The 22,929-nt window shown below is 42.3% G+C and overlaps 2 protein-coding genes across 3 annotated transcripts in view; one reads left to right on the forward strand and one right to left on the reverse strand.

Moving 5' to 3' along the window:
* The window catches only part of LOC122934573 (dynein axonemal heavy chain 5-like), a 266,469-nt gene extending 259,137 nt beyond the window's left edge, over positions 1 to 7,332 (forward strand). For both annotated transcript variants that reach the window (XM_044290144.1, XM_044290145.1), the window contains 3 exons: positions 612 to 827; positions 2,888 to 3,049; positions 6,870 to 7,332. In XM_044290144.1, coding sequence (XP_044146079.1) covers positions 612 to 827; positions 2,888 to 3,049; positions 6,870 to 7,193 — 702 coding nt within the window. In that variant the 3' untranslated portion in view covers positions 7,194 to 7,332. The remainder of the gene's footprint in view (positions 1 to 611; positions 828 to 2,887; positions 3,050 to 6,869) is intronic.
* Positions 7,333 to 16,763: 9,431 nt separating this feature from the next.
* The window catches only part of ELOVL4 (ELOVL fatty acid elongase 4), a 48,426-nt gene continuing 42,260 nt past the window's right edge, over positions 16,764 to 22,929 (reverse strand). The window contains exon 6 of the mRNA XM_044290395.1: positions 16,764 to 20,427. Coding sequence (XP_044146330.1) covers positions 19,999 to 20,427 — 429 coding nt within the window. The 3' untranslated portion in view covers positions 16,764 to 19,998. The remainder of the gene's footprint in view (positions 20,428 to 22,929) is intronic.

Raw genomic sequence — 22,929 nt, forward strand, 5'->3', positions numbered from 1 at the left:
ATCATCTGCTCTCATCTTACTGGCGGGCGCGGCTGCCTGTGTCTGACTCAGACACAATCAGTTAGCTCGAGCCTCGCCTATGGTACCTGCGCTACCCGCCGCCGCCGTGCCGCTCTCACACCAGTCACGCCCCCTCTGCAGGTGACTGTGTTGTGTACTGTTGCCCTGACTACGATGAGCGCCGCCGGCCGACGCACGCAGGCTGGGGACGGGTGGTAATGTTGCCCTGACTATGACGAGCGCCGCGGCTGCCGGCCGGCACACGCAGGCTGGGGGCGGGCAGGTTCACTGTCTATTTCCCCTCACGGAGGCAGTGCCTGTAGACTACAGGCACTGCCTCCGTGAGGGGAAATAGATAATTCATGGCAGAAATACAGAGCTGAAACTCTGCCACGGATTGGTCAGCAGACAGTAGTATTTCTAGACAAAAGTGTTAGGTTTACAATTCTACCAAATTTAACAAACATGCAACATTTGAAAAATTTGCCACATAGTACACCAGTGTGGGCTCTAGTACAACAGACTTACAATACTACCCTCATGATAAATTCCACTGTATTTTTATATTTTTCAGTAATTCAAATGCTGTTTTTTTCTCCCCATTTATTAAGATGATAAGAAATTCCCTGGAATCATCTGACATTTTAGGAGATCAGCTTTCAGATCCTGACATCATTACCATTGTCCATGACTTGTATCACAAAAAACCTCCAGCCCACTGGTGTAATAGGGCATGGAATTCTTCTTGCCCGTCTGATTGCTCGGTTTCATACTTTATACAAGATTTACAGCAGAGAGTCACACACTTTGAGAAGCTACTTCAGTTTGTAAGTAAATGCACATTAAGGGGGGGGGGGGGGGGGGGGGGGCGCCAAACTACCCTCCTGGCCAGATCTGCAAAAGAAAAGCATACATACTAGCTCCCCAATGCTGGGTCCTGGCTCCTTCGTTCCACAGCCTTGGCTGTCTTGCTCAGGTCCCCCACTGTCAACACCCATTTTGATGACACTGCAGCAGTAATCTGCCCCCCTGGCGTCATGGGGCCAATTGACTTGATGCAAGGGGAGCAGGTCACCTCTGCGGCCATTCTTTGGCTGCAGCGGCATCAAGGTGGATGTTGACATGAGGGGCGATCTGAATGAGTGAGCAAGGGAGATAGGAACCAGAGTTTGGGAGCAGGTAAGTAGGCATCCATTCTGGAGGTATGGAGAAAATAACATGTATCTGTGATATTTTGTGTTACAGTTATTGTACAAAATATTTTCTTTAGAATATTCAATTAGATAAAACGTTTTAGTAGGGGGTCCATTCTTGCAGATCCATTCAAGTGAATGAGATTTGTGGGAAAATTGGAGCAGAATGGTGCATCCTGGAATTTTCTCAGCACAAAATTATTAAAGGGTCCTAAATCAATTTCTTCAAGATATACATTTGCAGTTAAATATTTGCACTCCAGGTAAGAAGCTAGGTCCAGGATATGGAGTCAATTGCCTTTTGACAGTATGGTAGGACATATGAATCCCTCTGGTTTTAGCAGAATACTATCCGGTGCTTCTTATCTATACAGTATCAGTGTCTCCACAGGTTTATAAATGTGCCTCATAACATTTTATTCTCTTTCATAGAAGACCCACAGGACAGTCTATTGTGGACATTCAGATATCTCAACATATTTATGACAAGCTGACCACAAATCTTTTAAGAGCCATAAATATCAAAATATTTGCAATGATGGGAATGATTGTCCAGGCAGAGTATAATTTCCATGCTTGTAAATAGATTTATGTGCATAGTACAGATTTATTTTCATGTCTGGTAGTTAGCTGCCACACTATCCTCTTGATTAAAAACAATTGTAGTCCCCCTAGGGGACTTGAACCTGTGATCATTTGATCATCTGTATATTCCAGCAATACTTCTGTATTGTTGTGAACAGCAATGTTACCAATGTTCCAAAGACAGGGTGTAATAGATGCTGTACATCATGAGGGTGCAGATCAGAGGACAGAGGGAGCTCCCTAGCTGCTCAGAGTCCACGGCCGCTATTGACTGCAGCATCTGAGAGGTTAAATATCCAGGATTGGAGTTATCTCAGATCCCAGCAGTAGTAGGCAGGTGTCAGCAGTCTAACACAGTTCATAAGCCCGCTCCATACATTCCTTAGTGAAGTATATGTACAATGAGATTAAGATGCATAATTTATAAAAGTATTCAACTGGATCAACACAGCCTTGTGTGTAAGCAAGGGTGTACCTCCTTAATATATATACCAACAAAAGAGAACCGGTACTAATTAATGCCCAATAAAATGTAATCTTTATTATGACATAAAAACATAGACAAAAATACATAAATGTAGAGACCGTACAGAGTTCCTGCAGGAGGCAGTCCACAAAAAGCACCGTAATCACAGATGGCAGATCACTCAATTATCCGCAGTTACCGTGTGAGACGCTGTATATAGAGTATCTAGCTGACCTAGATACTCTATATACAGCGTCTCACACGGCAACTGTGGATAATTGAGTGATCTGCCATCTGTGATTACGGTGCTTTTTGTGGACTGCCTCCTGCAGGAACTCTGTACGGTCTCTACATTTATGTATTTTTGTCTATGTTTTTATGTCATAATAAAGATTACATTTTATTGGGCATTAATTAGTACCGGTTCTCTTTTGTTGGTATATAATTTATAAAAGAGTGTTATTTGCAAAAGATTTATGCTTTTTGTTCAATTTATAGAATGAGAAGGATCACCTTTATTTATAACTGCTGGATGTTGTGGTAATCAGTTACAAGGCTGGAAGTATTGTTCCTAGCAGTTTCTTTTTCTTCTAGCTTATAGGAAAGTCTTTATCATAACTTATTTTTCTGTTCTTATAAACAGGGTCGGGAAAAAATGCCAATATATTGGCTTGGAGCATTTCGTAATCCAAAAGGCCTACTATCTGTACTGAAACAAGAGGCAATTCGCAGATACTCAGAGAGAACTGGAAATGTGGACTCAATAGATTTTAAAACCGAAATTACACAAAGAGACAAGGAACATGTAAGTGACTGGTCACTGTACCTTAAAGACTTCACCTCTCCTAACAGCTGTTTTAGCAACTACTTGCAATCCCCATGTAATAATAGTTCTGGAGCATCTGTTCCAGAGACAACCAGCAACCTCCAGCACTCCAGCTATTCTGCAACTACAACTCCCAGAATGCTGCATTCCGTCCTTCAGGAGTTACAAGAGCAGCTGAGCCAGTATATATGCTGGGGATTGTAGTTTCACAGCAGTTGGAGTGCTGTAGGTTGCCGATTCCTAACCTATTCGTATGACTATGGCTGTAGCATTTATTTATTATGCCTTCTAGAAGTTGAGAATGACTCGCTAGCTGTTGGCAGTAAACATCCAGATGGGTGTTACCAGTTGGAAGCGTGTCCCTGTCATCTATCACTGTCAGCACTGATTGCATAGTGTGCAATCCGACTGTGCCGGAACACCCCCCTAACTGGTAACATCCAGGTGGACTTACACTGCAAACTGCTGGCAATTCATTCAAAACTTCCGGGAGGAATAATAAATGAATGGTACAACATAGAGTCGTAAGAATAGATGCCCCAGAATTGTTATTACATGGGTAACACAAGTAGTCATGAAAACAGACCTATCTCGAGAGGTAAAAGGTCCTATTTAAACATGCCATTAAGTGAGACTGGTGTTGCTGCAGTAGGGAGAATATACAGATTCCAGCTTAACTGGGCCTTTGTCTTCAAAGTGTCCATGTGCAATCACTACACTGAGATAAATGACAGGAAGGTGGTGTGCACTAGACAAGCTGTAGGTAAAGGGCTTCATTAGTATTTGTAAGCCCAAACTATCAAAACATTTGTATAAGGCCTCATGCACACAACCGTTGTGTGCATCCGTGGCCGTTGTGCCGTTTTCCGTATTTTTTTCGCGGACCCATTGACTTTCAATGGGTCCGTGGAAAAATCGGAAAATGCACCGTTTGGCAGCCGCATCCGTAATCCGTGTTTCCTGGCCGTGAAAAAAATATGACCTGTCCTATTTTTTTCACAGCCAACGGTTAACGGACCCATTCAAGTTAATGGGTCCGTGAAAAATCACGGATGCACACAAGATTGTCATCCGCGTCCGTGATCCGTGTCCGTTTTTTCCTATCATTTCAATGGCAAACTTGACTTAGATTTTTTTTTTCATTTTTCATGTCCATGGATCCTCCAAAAAACAAGGAAGACCCACGGACGAAAAAACGGTCACGGATCACGGACCTACGGACCCCGTTTTTGCGGACCTTAAAAAAAAAACGGTCGTGTGCATGAGGCCTAATGGAAAGATCTGCACCTCTTCTGTGTTTAGCTTCCACTTTTTAGCTTCCAAATACTATTCAAAATACTGTCAGATACTGATATAGAAAAGTTGCAAATATTGTCGTACATCCCACATTGGACCAAAATGTATAACTTTTCAGCCCTTTTTTTTTTATAAGAAATGCTAGTCTTTGCAAACTCCCTCTTTGTTTTACTGTATGTAGACCATGCCTTTAACTGCCTCCGGACCGCCTAACGCAGATGTGCGGTCCGGAGGCGGCAGCCCTGCGCAGAGTGACGCATATACGCGTCATCTCGCGAGGGCCGAGATTTCCTGTGAACGCGCGCACACAGGCGTGCGCGCTCACAGGAACGGAAGGTAAGCGAGTGGATCTCCAGCCTGCCAGCGGCGATTGCTCGCTGGCAGGCTGGAGATGTGATTTTTTTAACCCCTAACAGGTATATTAGACACTGTTTTGATAACAGCGTCTAATATACCTGCTACCTGGTCCTCTGGTGGTCCCTTTTGTTTGGATCGACCACCAGAGGACACAGGTAGCTGTGTAAAGTACCACAAAACACTACACTACACCCCCCCCGTCACTTATTAACCCCTTATGAACCACTGATCACCCCATATAGACTCCCTGATCACCCCCCTGTCATTGATCACCCCCCCTGTAAGGCTCCATTCAGAGGTCCGTATGATTTTTACGGATCCACTGATACATGGATCGGATCCGCAAAACACATGCGGGCGTCTGAATGGAGCCTTACAGGGGGATGATCAATGACAAGGGGGTGATCACGCATATAAATTCCTGATCACTTCCCTGTCATTGATCACCCCCCTGTCATTGATCACCCCCCTGTAAGGCTCCATTCAGACGTCCGTATGATTTTTACGGATCCACTGATACATGGATCAGATCCGCAAAACACATGCGGACGTCTGAATGGAGCCTTACAGGGGGGTGATCAATGACAGAGGGGTGATCACCCATATAGACTCCCTGATCACCTCCGTCATTGATCACCCCCTGTAAGGCTCCATTCAGACATCCATATGATTTTTACGGATCCACTGATACATGGATCGGATCCGCAAAACACATGCGGACGTCTGAATGGAGCCTTACAGGGGGGTGATCAATGACAGAGGGGTGATCACCCCCCTGTAAGGCTCCATTCAGACGTCCGTATGATTTTTACGGATCCACTGATACATGGATCGGATCCGCAAAACACATGCGGACGTCTGAATGGAGCCTTACAGGGGGTGATCAATGACAGGGGGGTGATCACCCCATATAGACTCCCTGATCACCCCCCTGTCATTGATCAACCCCTGTAAGGCTCCATTCAGACATTTTTTTGGGCACAAGTTAGCGTAAATTTTTTGTTTGTTTTTGTTTTTTCTTACTAAGTCTCATATTCCACTAACTTGTGTCAAAAAATTAAATCTCACATGAACTCACCATACCCCTCACAGAATCCAAATGCGTAAAAAATTTTAGACATTTATATTCCAGACTTCTTCTCACGCTTTAGGGCCCCTAAAATGCCAGGGCAGTATAAATACCCCACATGTGACCCCATTTCGGAAAGAAGACACCCCAAGGTATTCAGTGAGGGGCATATTGAGTCCATGAAAGATTGAAATTTTTGTCCCAAGTTAGCGGAAAGGGAGACTTTGTGAGAAAATACAAAAAAAATCAATTTCCGCTAACTTGTGCCAAAAAAAAAAAATTCTAGGAACTCGCCATGCCCCTCACGGAATACCTTGGGGTGTCTTCTTTCCAAAATGGGGTCACATGTGGGGTATTTATACTGCCCTGGCATGTTAGAGGCCCGAAAGCGTGAGAAGAAGTCTGGGATCCAAATGTCTAAAAATGCCCTCCTAAAAGAAATTTGGGCCGCTTTGCGCATCTAGGCTGCAAAAAAGTGTCACACGTGTGGTATCGCCGTACTCAGGAGAAGTTGGGGAATGTGTTTTGGGGTGTCATTTTACATATACCCATGCTGGGTGAGAAAAATATCTTGGTCAAATGCCAACTTTGTATAAAAAAATGGGAAAAGTTGTCTTTTGCCAAGATATTTCTCTCACCCAGCATGGGTATATGTAAAATGACACCCCAAAACACATTCCCCAACTTCTCCTGAGTACGGCGATACCAGATGTGTCACACTTTTTTGCTGCCAAGGTGGGCAAAGGGGCACATATTCCAAAGTGCACCTTTCGGATTTCGCAGGCCATTTTTTACACATTTTGATTGCAAAGTACTTCTCACACATTTGGGCCCCTAAATTGCCAGGGCAGTATAACTACGCCACAAGTGACCCCATTTTGGAAAGAAGACACCCCAAGGTATTCCGTGAGGGGCATGGCGAGTTCCTAGAATTTTTTATTATACGGTATGACATATAGTTCAAATTCGAAACTTGTGGGTAACAATACCAGATTTCTGATTCAAAACTGAGATTAGAATATTATTATTTAATATAAATATATCTGATTGACTTCTTGTCATTGTGTTTCATTTTAGATTAGAGATCCACCTCAGGAAGGAATATTTGTACATGGAGTCCATCTTTGGGGAGTGCACTGGAACAAGACTGATGGAGAGATTGTGGATTCACCTCCAAAGCATAGTCTGAATATCTTACCCGTTATTCACTTGCAGTGTTTGCCTACATCAGAAAAGTCTGGGATTCATGATACCCAAAAATCAGATACATACTTATGTCCAGTGTACCTTTCATCCACATCTAGAAGAGAGCCGGTTTTCACTTTAGACATTCACAAAGAAAACATTGCTAGTTCTAGGTGGGCTCTGAGAGGTATGAAAGCAACAATACATCCCTTTTGATGTATTCCCCATTCTGCATCCATAGTAATATATACATTGTTTATATAAATATATATATATATATATATATATATATAAAAAAAATATCACTATATTAGGTTTATACATGTAAGACAGATCTGGAAATATAAAATAAAAACTGCTTTTTAATGAAAATCTTGTGGTTCTTTCAAATACCATACAGGGAGTGCAGAATTATTAGGCAAGTTGTATTTTTGAGGATTAAATTTTATTATTGAACAACAACCATGTTCTCAATGAACCCAAAAAACTCTAATATCAAAGCTGAATATTTTTGGAAGTAGTTTTTAGTTTGTTTTTAGTTTTAGCTATTTTAGGGGGATATCTGTGTGTGCAGGTGACTATTACTGTGCATAATTATTAGGCAACTTAACAAAAAACAAATATATACCCATTTCAATTATTTATTTTTACCAGTGAAACCAATATAACATCTCAACATTCACAAATATACATTTCTGACATTCAAAAACAAAACAAAAACAAATCAGTGACCAATATAGCCACCTTTCTTTGCAAGGACACTCAAAAGCCTGCCATCCATGGATTCTGTCAGTGTTTTGATCTGTTCACCATCAACATTGCGTGCAGCAGCAACCACAGCCTCCCAGACACTGTTCAGAGAGGTGTACTGTTTTCCCTCCTTGTAAATCTCACATTTGATGATGGACCACAGGTTCTCAATGGGGTTCAGATCAGGTGAACAAGGAGGCCATGTCATTAGATTTTCTTCTTTTATACCCTTTCTTGCCAGCCACGCTGTGGAGTACTTGGACGCGTGTGATGGAGCATTGTCCTGCATGAAAATCATGTTTTTCTTGAAGGATGCAGACTTCTTCCTGTACCACTGCTTGAAGAAGGTGTCTTCCAGAAACTGGCAGTAGGACTGGGAGTTGAGCTTGACTCCATCCTCAACCCGAAAAGGCCCCACAAGCTCATCTTTGATGATACCAGCCCAAACCAGTACTCCACCTCCACCTTGCTGGCGTCTGAGTCGGACTGGAGCTCTCTGCCCTTTACCAATCCAGCCACAGGCCCAGCCATCTGGCCCATCAAGACTCACTCTCATTTCATCAGTCCATAAAACCTTAGAAAAATCAGTCTTGAGATATTTCTTGGCCCAGTCTTGACGTTTCAACTTGTGTGTCTTGTTCAGTGGTGGTCGTCTTTCAGCCTTTCTTACCTTGGCCATGTCTCTGAGTATTGCACACCTTGTGCTTTTGGGCACTCCAGTGATGTTGCAGCTCTGAAATATGGCCAAACTGGTGGCAAGTGGCATCTTGGCAGCTGCACGCTTGACTTTTCTCAGTTCATGGGCAGTTATTTTGCGCCTTGGTTTTTCCACACGCTTCTTGCGACCCTGTTGACTATTTTGAATGAAACGCTTGATTGTTCGATGATCACGCTTCAGAAGCTTTGCAATTTTAAGAGTGCTGCATCCCTCTGCAAGATATCTCACTATTTTTGACTTTTCTGAGCCTGTCAAGTCCTTCTTTTGACCCATTTTGCCAAAGGAAAGGAAGTTGCCTAATAATTATGCACACCTGATATAGGTGTCATTAGAACACACCCCTTCTCATTACAGAGATGCACATCACCTAATATGCTTAATTGGTAGTAGGCTTTCGAGCCTAAACAGCTTGGAGTAAGACAACATGCATAAAGAGGATGATGTGGTCAAAATACTCATTTGCCTAATAATTCTGCACTCCCTGTAGATTTACTAAGACTAGCATTTCAGTCTTAGTAAAGTCAGATGGAGTGACAGGACACTAGCCTCTTAATAAATTTGGTGCAACTTCTGGCTGGCTGCACCAAAGCTGAAACCATAGCTGGTATAGACTTCAGCTATAATTATGTAAATAATACATTTGTTGGGCTGCAGGAGGCCATGCCGCTCACATTTAGCCCAACCTGCTTTCTTGCAAATGTTGGAAGTGGCAAATGTAGGTTGCAAAATATAATGCAAATATGGTGTGTACCATAATTTCTGACCTTTTTATGTCTATGTAAGTTTCTGGTGACTATGTGGCAATTAATATTCTGTAATGTGCAACAATTCAACAGTACTCTTTTGAGTGATTTCTGCTGCCCTAGCTCAGTGGTCAGCAACCTGCGGCTCTAGAGCCACATGCGGCTCTTTAGCCCCCTGATATTGGCTCTTCCAGGTGCGGGCTCACATGTACAGTGCGATAGCATTTTCGTTGCCCGTAGCAAAAATAGGTAGGAGGGTGAAGACCAGGAAGCAGTGAAGGCTCTGTACTCACCGCTTCCTGGTCCTCGGTTGTAGGCTGTGCAGGGCTGCGCACAGTGTGAGGCGCTCTGTGACGTCACTCTGTGCACGCCAGTTCACAGCACAGCCGACAGCAGGAGGAACACAGAGTGCGGGTGGTGAGGAGCAGCGGCATCCAGGAGCCGGAGAGGTAAGTGCTTTTTTATTTTATGAAACTTGGGGCTGATCTGAGGCAATGAGGTGATGAGAATCATAATGGGGGATATAAGAGGCATCATGGATGATGAGAGGCATCATGGATGATAATGGTAATGATGAGAGGCATCATGGTTGATAATGGGGATGATGAGAGGCATGGGGCTCTTATCTGAGGTCTGATTGAGGGGGTCATTTACTTTGGGGTCTGAGCTGACATCTGATCTCAGGGGTTCTAAGTTAGTCTCCAACCTTATTAAGAACCAAAGAAATAAATCCTTTATTCAAGCCATCAAATCAGCCTCAGGCCCCCGACTTATTAATACTCCAGCGATAGCTCAGGAGTTTTGCTCCTTTTATTCAAATCTGTATAACCTCCCAATACCCCTCACCAGCCAGCAAATCGAGACACGCACGTCGGAGTTCCTTAGCTCTATTAACATCCCAAGAATTTCTGAGGTCGATATACATCAGCTGCTTCAACTGTTTACAACGGAAGAGGTAGAAAAGGTTCTAATGTCTATCCCTTCAGGCAGGAGTCCCGGACCTGACGGTTTTCCAAGCTCATATTACAAAAAGTATAAAGATATTTTAGTCCCACATTTTGTCACGGCATGCAATCTCCTCCTTACAGGTGGCTCTCTGACCCCACAAGCCTAGGAAGCGCACATAACGATTATCCATAAAGAAGGGAAGGATAAGGAAGCATGTGGAAGTTACAGGCCGATTTCACTGCTGAACACCGATTTGAAGTGGTGGGCTAAACTGCTTAACAGCAGGATGTCAGGGTTGCTCCCTGGGCTTGTGGGTGAAGAACAGGTAGGTTTCGTTGCAGGTAGAGAGGGTAGGCATAATATCAGTAGAGTCATACATGCGATCACCCACGCCATCAAATCTAAGTCCCCTCTTGTACTCCTGGGCACAGATGCGGAGAAGGCGTTCGATAGGGTTAGCTGGGCCTATATGGAGAAAGTACTACAAGCCTTTGGCTTCTCTGAAGGCCTCATCAGAGCTATCTATACTCTATACTCTGCACCATCTGCGAGAGTACTAGTCAATGGCACCCTATCGAACGCCTTCCAAATTAGAAACGATACTCGTCAAGGATGCCCATTATCCCCCACCTTGTTTGTACTCACCCTAGAGACGCTTCTTCTTAAGTTCCGCCAATCCCCCACGATCAAAAGAGTGAAACTAGGCCGATTTACTGCTCCTGATGATTTACTGCTCCTGTTGTCAAATCCTGAAGAGGCTTTGCTAGAGGTTATGCAGATTTTCGAAACTTTTGGGGTTATCTCAAATTTTAAGATAAATTTCAATAAGTCGGAGGCCCTTGGCGTTTCCCTCCCAGCTGTCCTGCGTACTAAGGTCAAAGCCCTCACACCATTCAAGTGGCCTACACAAGCAATAAAATATTTGGGGGTGACAATCCCGATGGACCCCAAGTTGTTGTTTAGTCTTAATTTCCCCCTGCTACTCTCCAAAGTCACCTCTATTCTCTCTAAGAGCAGCTCTCCTTTCCTAACCTGGCTAGGCAGGAAAAATGTCCTCACCACCTACATCCTGCCGCTGATAATGTACACCTTGAGAGCCCTACCCATATCGGTACCTGTTAGTTTCATTAATAAACTACAATCCATCATGAGCAGTTATTTGTGGGATAAGAAGCGCACTAGAATGTCCTTTCGCCTTCTTTCCCGAAGAAAGAAACATGGGGGTATCTCCCTCCCTGACCTATCAACCTATATACAGGATATTAGTTTGGAAAGGTGGCTTAAACTGGCCAGACAAGAGACATTCTGTATGCATGTAGATTTAGAATTGGCCCTGTTGGGTAAGGAATTGTTCCATAGGTTATGGACACCTGAGAGGACAGGAGAAGGGACCAAAGTAGATAGCGTACTCACCAGAGGAATGCTGCATATTTGCCATAAGTCTTTGGTCTTAACATCTGCTCAGGACAAGATTTCTCCCTTAGCTCCTATCTCAGTTATTCCCACACTACTGTTCCCACAAATTAAATCTCCATCAGACATTTGGCTATCAATGTCACATCACAGATTAGGAGATTTGAAAGGGTTACAGATCACTTCCGACTTTTATACTGCCCTCTCGGGTGTACCTGCCCTTGGTAAAGATTTCATTCAAAGAAATGACTTTGAGAATGCTTGTAGGCAGTTTATGATTTCCAAATTTACCCCTCTCCCTGATCCATCATGGTTGGAGAATTATGTTCTGCTGCCAAATTTACCTCATAAATGCACCACCCTCATTTATAGGCAGATTCTAAGCGAGAGCTATTCTAGCATACCGCCCTGGGTTGCTGAGTGGGGAAAAGAACTCCACCTTGAATTTAGTGACACTGACAGTAAATGGATTCAGAAATCTTCGCACGGCTTTTCCAAGTGCATAAAAATTCAAGAAAACTCTGTTAAGACAGCGTTGCGTTGGTACAGAACCCCCAAGTTCCTTTTTTTCAAATTTCAAAAGAGATTTCAAACATTGAGGTTCTGATTAGTGGTCTGACCTGAGGTGTAATGAAAAATATTTTTTTCCATATTGTCCTCCTCTAAAACCTATGTGCGTCTTATAGGGTAAAACGTTGTGGAGTGAAAGAAGATGTAGTGTCGAGGATTGAGAAAGGTATGTTCAGATGGTTAGGAATACCCTTATGAAGTAAATAACAATGTACCTTCCTATATATTTGAAGTTTAAAAAATTTGGCTCTCAAAAAAAGAAAAATCGCTGTTTTGTCGATATTTGGCTCATTTTACTAATAAGGTTGCCCACCACTGCCCTAGCTGAACGGATATCATAAAGGGAGAGATGCAGACCTGTATAATTAGAGAGAGAGAGAGAACTCAGCTGGAAAAAAAGATGTGCAAATCAATTTTCACCTGGTTGTAGTCTTGAAATGTTCAACCAGTCCTATTCCAGAGTTTCCCCTGGTGGTAGCTACAAACTGTTTATTCAGTCCTTTTTCATAAAGGACAGCTAATTTCCATACCTTTGGGTTTCTGGGAAAGATATTTAAATTAGCTTTCCTTTAAAAAACAAACAAAAACAAAGCATTAAGTCCATCTGATACCAGCAAGTAAACACTAACTTGCATATATATTTTCTCAGAAATGAAGACCAGCATACTTAGTATGCAGATACCTGCATACTAAGTGGTCTCCCTACTGAGAAAAAGCACCCCCCAAGACCCCGACAATGGCCACTAACCAGAACAATTTTCTTGTACTTTTGGAAGGAGAACTGACTTGCATGTCTCTTGGAGTATTACATGTGGATCTATCAGCCTTTGGACTCATGCACACAGCCATTTTTGTAGTCCACAAATTGCGGATCTGCATAACATGGATACCAGCTGAGAGCCTGTCGTAATTTTATTTTTTGCACTCCTTCACAAATCTCCTATGCTTGTCCGGAAAATGGACAAGAATATTACATGTTCTGTTTTTTTGCAGGGCCATGGAATGGACTTAAGGATGCGGACATGACATGGTGTGCTGTCGGCATCTTTTGCGGCCCCACTGAACTGAAAACAAGGTCGTGTGCATGAGCCCTTTATAGTACTTATGATTCGGGTAGATCGATTTGTACCCAAATAAAATTTAAAAGAAAATTGTCGAATTGCACGCAAAACACATTTTAAGAAATTTGGTAATATCTAAGCTGGATTGCAGAGTTAAAAAAACTGATTTAAAGGGGTTATCTGGGAAATAGTATTGATGACCTATCCTCTGGCTAGGTCATCAATATCAGATCGTCCTCTTCCTAGGTCATGTAATGTCACTGTACACTGGTCACATGGCCTAGTTGCAGCTCCGCCCCATTCAAGTCAATGGGGCTGAGCTGCAATACCAAGCACAGCCACTATATGATATAAGGTGTTGTGCTTGGAAAGCTGCTGGGAGCCTGCAACGCTCACCAGAGCTCCAGTGAGCACAGCGACTCCCTGAAACCGTTTCACACTAAGCCATTAGGTTGCTGCTCTGACAGCGGGATGAACAGACCCTATCTGTGAATTCCAGACAGCTCATAAACACTCATTATAGCTAAATTAACGAGAATATGGCTTAAATGTGTGTTTATGAGTTGTCAGAAGTTCAGAGATAAAGGTGCAGTGTGAAAATGAATGTAAGATACTCTGCAGATAGGCTGAAATTTAACCCTGTACAAAGCAAAACTGGAATTTTTTTAATAAAGATAAACAGAAAAAAAAAAAAGATTTTTAGCCCAAAATGAGTAAAATGCAGTCATAAAAAATAATTGTCCTGTTCAAGAGGTTTCCTTGAGACAAAAAGCAAGCAATAATGTGCATTAAGATGAAACATAATTCATATTAAAGATATTAAAACACTGCAATTTTTTTTAAAGGAAAGGAAGCAAAATAATACACAGCATTATACATTTTATTGAAACAACATTTTCCGTTCACATGTGTAACCTTGACATGATTGTTTCTCTTCTCATGTACGAAAAAGATCAATATGGCTCAAGCTCTATTTAGTCTAAGCCCAGGTCTACACTTAAAGGAGTATTCCTGTTTTTATTTTTTTTTGGTTCATATAATAAGAAATCCAACAATTTTGTAATATACATGTATTTACAATCCTGCATATATAACTTTCTTATATCAGGCAGTTGACTCCTATGGGCAGTAGAATGGTATAGCCCATGTTTCGGTCCTGTGTAATGTATCCACGGTGTAACTGAAACATGGCATCAGTCATGTGACACTCTTCCCATCATATCATCCCTGATATTCAGTAAGCAGCAGTGTCACATGACATACATGTGCTGGATCAGGACACATTCATGTGATAAGTGAATAGGACTAGTGGTGGAATCATGATATTATTGTGGTTATTTCCTCTAAGTGATGTTATAAAATAAATAAAATGGCCGTCTGTTTCTAGGTGATGTAAAATCGCTGCATGTCTCTAGATGATGCCATAAAATGGGTGCCTGTCTCTAGATGATGTCATGTTTTTAATAAAGTTTAAAAACACAGATCTACTTCCATACAGACAGAGACATGATGCTGCAGGTAGTAATACCGTACATACTGTACATGTTCTGCCCCCAATACACTGCAATTTATCTATTAGATACCCAGGAAGTTAACTAAAAGCCAGGTCACATGATTGCTCACATGACTGACGCCATGTTTAGTACTATACAGCTCTATTATGGATGCATTTTACAGGACTAACATGGACCATACCATTTTTTTCTTTAGGCAGAGGCTACTGTATGGATATAATAAAAGGTCTGCAAACGACATTTTAAATAGATGTATAATGGAAAATTGTGCCACATCATATTCGCTACATAATGTAATCATTAAAACTGGAATACCCCTTTAAAATCACTGCGATTTCTTTAGATGCTGTCACATAGCAATATTGCATATGATTTATTGCAAACAATATGTAGTCAAAAACCTCTGGGTCACCTTTTGTGTGTATGCTTGCACATACTGGGGATCTTTTGTCACATATTATTTGCTGACCTTATTTAATATTAGTATGGAATCACGTCCAGCATAGAAACACAGCCTATTATATATGTGTAGAGTCCTCTACGATAGATTGTATAGAAGCCCATGCTTATTCCTCTAACCCCATGCATGCCATATGGGCTGTAACCTCATCATCACATTCAAAAAATGATATATGTATGGACAGACGCCAGATAAAAGTACACAGCGCTACATAACAAGACATTCAAAATCCCCTGATAGTTGGAGCAAAATAAATAAGTCAATTCAATATATACCACACTTTACTCTCCTACTCTGAGAACTTATATTAATAAATTAATCCATCAGATTTCATGCTCTGTGCTTATACGTTATGACAAAGAAAAATCGCACATGTGTAATGATATGGCTATCTCCTGCCACCTCATGTCTTCAAGTCTACATGAACCTAACAGTGTCCATATTGATACACCCAGTATTACCAGAGCGCCCTATTCTTCACACGCTACAATATTTTAGAAATTTTTCATCTTACATCAGATTACTTAAAAGCACCAAATAAAGGGTTATTATTGTACTAAAGCAGACATTATGGGCATCATTTAGCAAACTGGTGTAAAGCAGAACTGGCTTAGTTGCCCATAGCAACCAATCAGATTCCACCTTTCCAAAGGAGCTGTCCAAAATGAAAGGAGGAATCTGACTGGTTGCACTAGTTTGATAAATGACCCCCCTATATTTTTTTCTTTATCTCTAAAAATCTCAAATTCTAAAACGAGCAGTAAGACAGACATTAGGACAAGTGAAAATGGTTAACAATGCACACTAATTGTAGACAACAGATAATACACTCAGATGTAGAGGGTCTGTCACTTTTGATCTGAGGACCACACAAGTACCGTAGATTGTACTACTTAAAAGGAGGCACAATGAACATTGCTGACAGTAAACCCAGAGATCACCATGCCATGTACTCATGCTCTTGTCTCATGGTGAATGTCCATGAAAACACCTTTTTATCGTAATAGCTTCAAAATTCTGCATCAATTACTTTCTTAAGGACCCACTCCCATTATATCTTTTATTCTCTGGCTTGTTAGAAAGGCAAATGATGTAAACTGTAGTAAAGGTAATCTCTTTACCGATGGCTGTATATCCGCTCCCTTCTGGTCCTTAGCTGTGTCATGCGGCAGACACTCCGACTCTCTAACTGGCACAGCGTCTGGAGGACAGTAAGTCGGTGAAGGTTCTCATTTATCCAGGTCATGGTATATCTATATCCAGTTGCCTTGATTTATTCTTTACAGATGGAGGACAGTAAGTCACTTTCTCTATTCATTCCTATGAGACTAACAATGAAGATATAATAGGAATAGATTCAGAAACTGGCTTCCTGTCCACACTTTTAGGGGTTGTCCGGGTTCAGAGCTGAACCCGGACAAACCTCTATTTTCACCCAGGCAGCCCCCCTGCCTTAAGCATCGGAGCAGTTCATGCTCTAATGCTCTCCTTTGCGCTGGGCAAAGGCTCTTTTGTTTACAATAACACACTGCCCGGCGGAGGCTTCTGCCCAGCAGTGTGTTCGGTGACGTCACCGGCTCTGATGGGCGGGCTTTAGCGCTGCTCTAGCCGTTTTACTGGCTAGAGCAGCGCTAAAGCCCGCCCATCAGTGCCAGTGACGTCACCGGGCTCCGTGAGCTGCCGAAAGAAGAGGCATCAGCGCTCCTGCAAGGGACCCGGTACGTCACTGAGTCTAAGAAAAGTTCACTTCCGGCTAAGAATTTCCTATAAGAAAATGGGGCTTCAGAAACATGTGGAAAAGGTAGGACATGTATGTATGTCTGTTTAGTACCGGACAACCCCTTTAATTTGCTGTGTGGGAATGTCAAGAGATTTGGTCATATGACACATCTGAGGACCAGAACAAAGTAGATAACGCACAAATACAGCACAGAGATTACCTTCACTACAATTTACATCATGTACCTTTCTAATGGGAGAGAATAAATTGCTTGCAAGAGTGCTTCTTTAATTTATTTTTATAGCAATTACAGGTCCAAATCCCCCTGCATAGACAAATTTAATAATTAAATAATAATTTAAAAAAAATTCTAGCTGCCTGTAACTAGAGGGAGCTTTTGCAGTAAGTTCTTAAATTCCCTCTAGGTTGCAGGGAACTTAGAGCTTGTCCTGCTATAACGATGTATTGTCTCCTGCACCATAACTTTTGTTTGTCATGTAAACTGAGGGACAAAAACAGTAAATATGCATTGTGCCTATCCTGCCTACTTCACAGAATGGCACTAAGGGCAGAAATGATAGGGCATGCTGAGAAAACAAGAGCCCCTTATTGACACCCCAGTATAACCAACAGCCAATAGCAAAATGCATTGTACATCACAAAACACAATAGATTTACATGAAAACACATGTAGGTGGAGATGAATCAAAGTTTTGTACAGACTGTGCCAGATGATTTATATACTCAAACAGTAATGTGGGTTGGGACGATTTTACACAATAGGAAAAAGAAAGCAAAATAATATATATATATTTTTTTTTTTTACAAATTGCCACATATATAATCTATATGACAGACTTGGAGAGACCTTCTTCATGTAGGTGTTGAAAGAATGGTTAGAATTACATACTTTATTGTATGTCAAAATACAAATCAACAAATTATTTTATACTAGTTTGTCTATAGTTTTAGAAAAGGTTCAATAGTTTTGCATTAAAATGTCAATACAAAAACTAGACTAAAAAAAATAAAGAAGTATAACCATTAAAAAAAAAAAATTATCTGGAAACCCCACCATTCTAGCACAGCCGATCCACCTTCCCTGCCGGGCCTTGGTCTCCTAACTGCAGCCCATATATCACACATGACCGCTGCAGTCAATAACTGGCCTCAGTGGTATACAGCACTGCATGCCTGCGCAGCTGAAAATAACAGGCACTAGCTCAGAGCGAAGATATGCTCTATCTAAGGCAGCGGGGCTTCTAGGAAGTCACATTATTGACTGTGCACTGCAACTGTGTTCAAACTCGTAGGTGCTTAGCTGACTTCAAAGGATAGGCACGCGCCATCTAAGGGGCGGGGCTACAAGTGACGGAGATTCAGTGTCATGCTGCATGTGTGTAATCTGGAATGTTGTGGTCACGTGTCTGGGGATCAGAATGGAGAGCTGGAGACCAAAGTGAAAATACTTTAGTAAGTGAATAGTTTTATGGAAATATATCTATAGAGTGTTATATGACTGCACAACCCCTTTAAATGGTATCTGTCAGCAGTTTTTGGGTGTCTTAACTAGTGACAGGTCCCCCTTAGTGGATCACTTTATTTATTGTCCTAGTTGTTTTGCATTAAACAGCTCCAGCACATGCTGATGAGTCCCGATATTCACAAGTCTCGGCGCTCCCCACCCACCTGCTGCTGATTGACAGCTTCTCTCCTACACCAGCAGGGGGCGGAGAGAGTCGGGAGCTTGCGAATATCAGGACTTGTTGGCATGCCCTGGAACTGTTACAACCTGGAAGCATAAAACTACTGACAGGTTCCCTTTAACCACTTTGGGGCTAATCTATCAAAGTGGTTAACAAACGTGTCAAAGAATTAGAAAAATGAATGCGTTTTAGAAGCAGTTGCACAATTGGTGGTTTTTTATTAAATTAGACCTGCCACCCCTAGATTACCAGTATCAGAGGAAGACTGGAAGCAAGTATTATATGGAAATAGCTTACAGCGCAGAACACAGCCAATTACTGCCTCTGCTCAATGTCGGTACTTACCGAGTGAGTAACAAAAGGTAAGCCCAATGCTATTAGCCTGGCGGCTTATCTTACTAGCACCTCTAAAGGCACACAGACATATCAACTGATGTTCGCTAACTTACTGTTCGTTCACCGGGTGAAAGCATTGTTGATGTGGCACCCAAAATCATTGTTTCTGGGCAGCAGATCATCCTGTGTAGAGTAATCGTTGTCCCCATACAGAGGACACGATTTGTGCATGTAAATGCAGCTCTCACCTCATCTGATGAGCAGGCAATTATTGGGAATGAAAACTCATTCCAGGTAATTCCCTGCTCAGTTGGCCTGTGCAAAGGGGCCTTAAAGAGCATGTTAGTCACCCAAGCTGTAAATGGTGGAGGGTATATATACAGCTGAAAGGATATCCATTATTTACATGGGTGGTTTATGCACCCACCATATTTAACACCTAAACATTGGGTCAGTGTATATTTTATTAACCCACGTGACACAGTCCTTAAAATCAATTAGACTGGGTACTTGTCAGCAGGATCATGGAAATACTGAACCAAGTTAGAATTTAGGTGATTTCAATGAGTCCGATGCGCGGCTCTTTCACGCAGTTGCTCTGGATAAACTCTACCCTCATGTTTTTTGTATTCTAGGAGCAATTAAAGATAATAACATCATTCTCAGAGCTAAACATGGAGTATGTGCCATAATATTGTGACACACTTAATAAGAATAGAACGATCCCTTGGTTTATTTTGCTTGCAGTGATTTCTGCCTCCTCCTTAATCATCTGAATTACTGGTTAGAGAATCCTCTTTGCTGCTACAACATATTATTCACTAGGAACTCCCTCAGTGCGCACGAGCCAACAGACGCCGTCATTCCTCCCTCCAGAGAAATAGTAAAAATAGAGCCCCGCTAGGCTGGAAAGAATAAATTAGAGACAGATCAAGCTCCGTTAGAAAGGAAATAATACCAATAATCAATTCAGGAACCTAAACAGCTTTATAGCGCTTGATCAACTGTGTATAGTTAAAAGGGGATGTCTCCTTCAAGAGTGGAGGATTCAGATCACCAGAAAGAATAAGGCATGGGGTTAATTACTCTCGCTTTGCTTTCCCCCTCCTCCTCTTCCTTCCATTCTCTACACCTACTTTGTGGTTTTCATGTTTGTTCAGTGCACCATTATTAACTACTCCATTTGCCACTGATTTCCCATTGGTCACCGATTTTCCATTGGTCACCGATTTTCCATTTGTCAACGATTTTACATTTGCCACCGACTTTCCATTTGCCACCGACTTTCCATTTGTCACTGACTTTCCATTTGTCACCGACTTTCCATTCTGGACAGGCTTCCCACTCCGTGCTGATCCTTTTGGTGCATTGTATGTCCGATAGTAAAAGTTTGCAAAGAGAACAATGAAGGTGACTGCATATACAATCAGCGCCCAGTGCATCCATTTGGGGAAGGGGCAATCAATGTAGAGAGACAGGGCAGTGTGACCAATGGTGACATGGAACTGAACCTAGAAATCAACAAACCAAAGGGTGGGTGACATTGGAGAGACATAAAATATTAACAGAAATACAACAATAAATCCTAAAAATGTTATAGGAAGTCTGGTTTTGGTTCTGGGTAGTGCTACTGTTACATGTTCCTCTAATAACCACTGTATGCAGTAAACTGATTGTTTTCTTCAGTCATAAGTGCAATGAATACCGAAACAGCAAGTGGGCCAACCATGGTGAAGGCTCCCACCCAGGGGCCTCCACCACTTACGACCGCTGCTAGCTAGCACGGTCCCTTCCACTGATGTTAGGCAGAGCAGTAAGCTTCTCCCACTGCTGTTGTGTAGCTTCTTAGTGTTAGATTAGCCCCCCGCACTTAGTCTCATCTACAGTATGTGCCTGCTGCTCTCTCACGGTTATTCCTTCATCTGGAGTCAGAGAAGCCACAGCCTGTGTCTCTTCCCCCTGAGCTGTCTGGAATCATCAGGGCTGAATGGAGTCCTCATTCAAGTTTGCCCCATCACAGGCAGGACCTATGGGTCCTTTATTTCCTGCCTCCACTCTTCTATATCAGCAGGCGGTCAGTCGGGACTAGCTGGAGGATGGAACAGGCAGGCTGCAGAGACAAAGCATGCAACTGTCATGTCTGGCTGAGGTGACCTCTGACCAGCCCTGGATCCAATCTTCCACCTGCCTTTGACTCTCTGGGCAGGTGGTAAGTATGTATGTTCGAATGTGAACTCTATCTGTCCGTGTGGATGTCCATCTATCTATCTAATCACTTCTAATAGGCAGACATTTATACGATCGATAGAGTTGGGCACGTTTCATCTTACTTCTTTATCAAAACAAATGGCGGAAATATTGTGGAGGCAGACAGGGTGGCACCAAAAAAGCCACACAAGTGCTGCACGTTCCAGTACATTTTTATGCTGTCAGATTTTCATTTTTTTTGTCAAAAAACAGAATGAAAGAAATGAAAAATAAAATGTTGCATAATGTGAACCCACATTGGGAGAGAGGGGGTTGTAGTTGCCATTTAAGTTTTCACCACAGGCACCAGAAAAGTGTGATAATACTCTGTAGTGACCTCCTATATGACCGCTATATGTCACTGTATAGTGGTAGCGTGCAGCTATCTCCGACAGAAAAAATGTTGCCTGCCCCGGACCATGTCTAAGAAAGTCTGCACCAAAACTGCATAAAATATGCACATAAATCTGCACTATTTATTGCGGTTTTGGTGTAGATTTTGTGGTTATGCAGCTTCACTGAAGGCTATGCTGAAAACCACTCTACATAAGGTGCGGAATCGCACAAACAATGGACATGTCGCGGATCCCAACGGCAGGTCAATTCTGCATTGAAGAAAAAAGCACAGTGTACTTGAAATTTGTCAAATCTCATTCACTTTGCTGGCACTGTTATAGGGCTCATGAACACAAATAGATTTTTTTCTGTGTCCGTTCTGCAAAAGAATTAAAACATGTCCTATTATTGTCCGCATTACAGACGAAGATAGGACTGATCTATTAGGGGCTTGCCATTCCGTTCCACAAAATGTGGAACACACACGGCCGGTATCAGGGTTTTGCGGATCGCAATGAAGGAAAATGTATGTCTGACGCTATTTTTCCCACGTCCTACAGGTTTTAATAATGGATCCAAACCTGTTGTGATACCGACGTTAGTGTAGCGTCTCACTCACATCTTATTTGCACCAGCGAGGAAGCAAGCATCCACAGGCCAGGCAAAGACTGTCTGCCCAGAACCAGTGGGCTGAAAAACACAGCAAAAAGGGGCTGTGGGACAGAGAGTTTTTTAGGCTACTTTCACACATGCGTTTTTGCCTGATCCGTCGTGAACAAATCCGGTTGTATTATCTTTAAAACAGCAATGACGGATCTGGCATGAACACCACTCAAAGTTAATCTATTGTCTTGCATTGTGTGTCATGCCGGATCCGTTTTGCATTTTGGAGCATTCAATTCTGTTCAGTTTTTTCCCCATTGACAATGAATAGGGACAAAACGGAAGCGTTTTTCTCCGGTATTGAGAACCTCTGCCAGGTCTCAATACCGGAAAATGTAAACACCAATGTGAAAGTAGCCTTAGCTTGGTATCTAACCATAAGTCTGCCTTCTGAATGAAACCTGAAGATAATTTGTCCCCTCGTTTGTTAGTGGTGTGAACCTATGATCCTAATGCCGGACAAGAAAATAAAGCAGTGGTGCAAGAAGTGGTTGTGTTGTGGTGTTCTGCAACGGAAACCACAAAATTGTGGCAAAATTCAGCATCTTCCTGCGATTTTGCAGTAGTCATTGCTAAAATAAACAGCAACAGAAGTGTTCGCAACCCACTTAAAAAAGGGTGGAAACAGCTGTTCTTGAAAATTTGCTCCATTGCTTGTAGCCCCTTTTCATGCTGACCTACTGGTCATTTCTCCTAATGCCTGATTAGCCTGCTGCTTACCGTAGTTAACAGCATAACTAATGTCTAAGGCCCCTTTCACACGGGCC

Source organism: Bufo gargarizans, chromosome 4, assembly GCF_014858855.1.
Source record: "Bufo gargarizans isolate SCDJY-AF-19 chromosome 4, ASM1485885v1, whole genome shotgun sequence".
Classification (NCBI taxonomy): domain Eukaryota; kingdom Metazoa; phylum Chordata; class Amphibia; order Anura; family Bufonidae; genus Bufo; species Bufo gargarizans.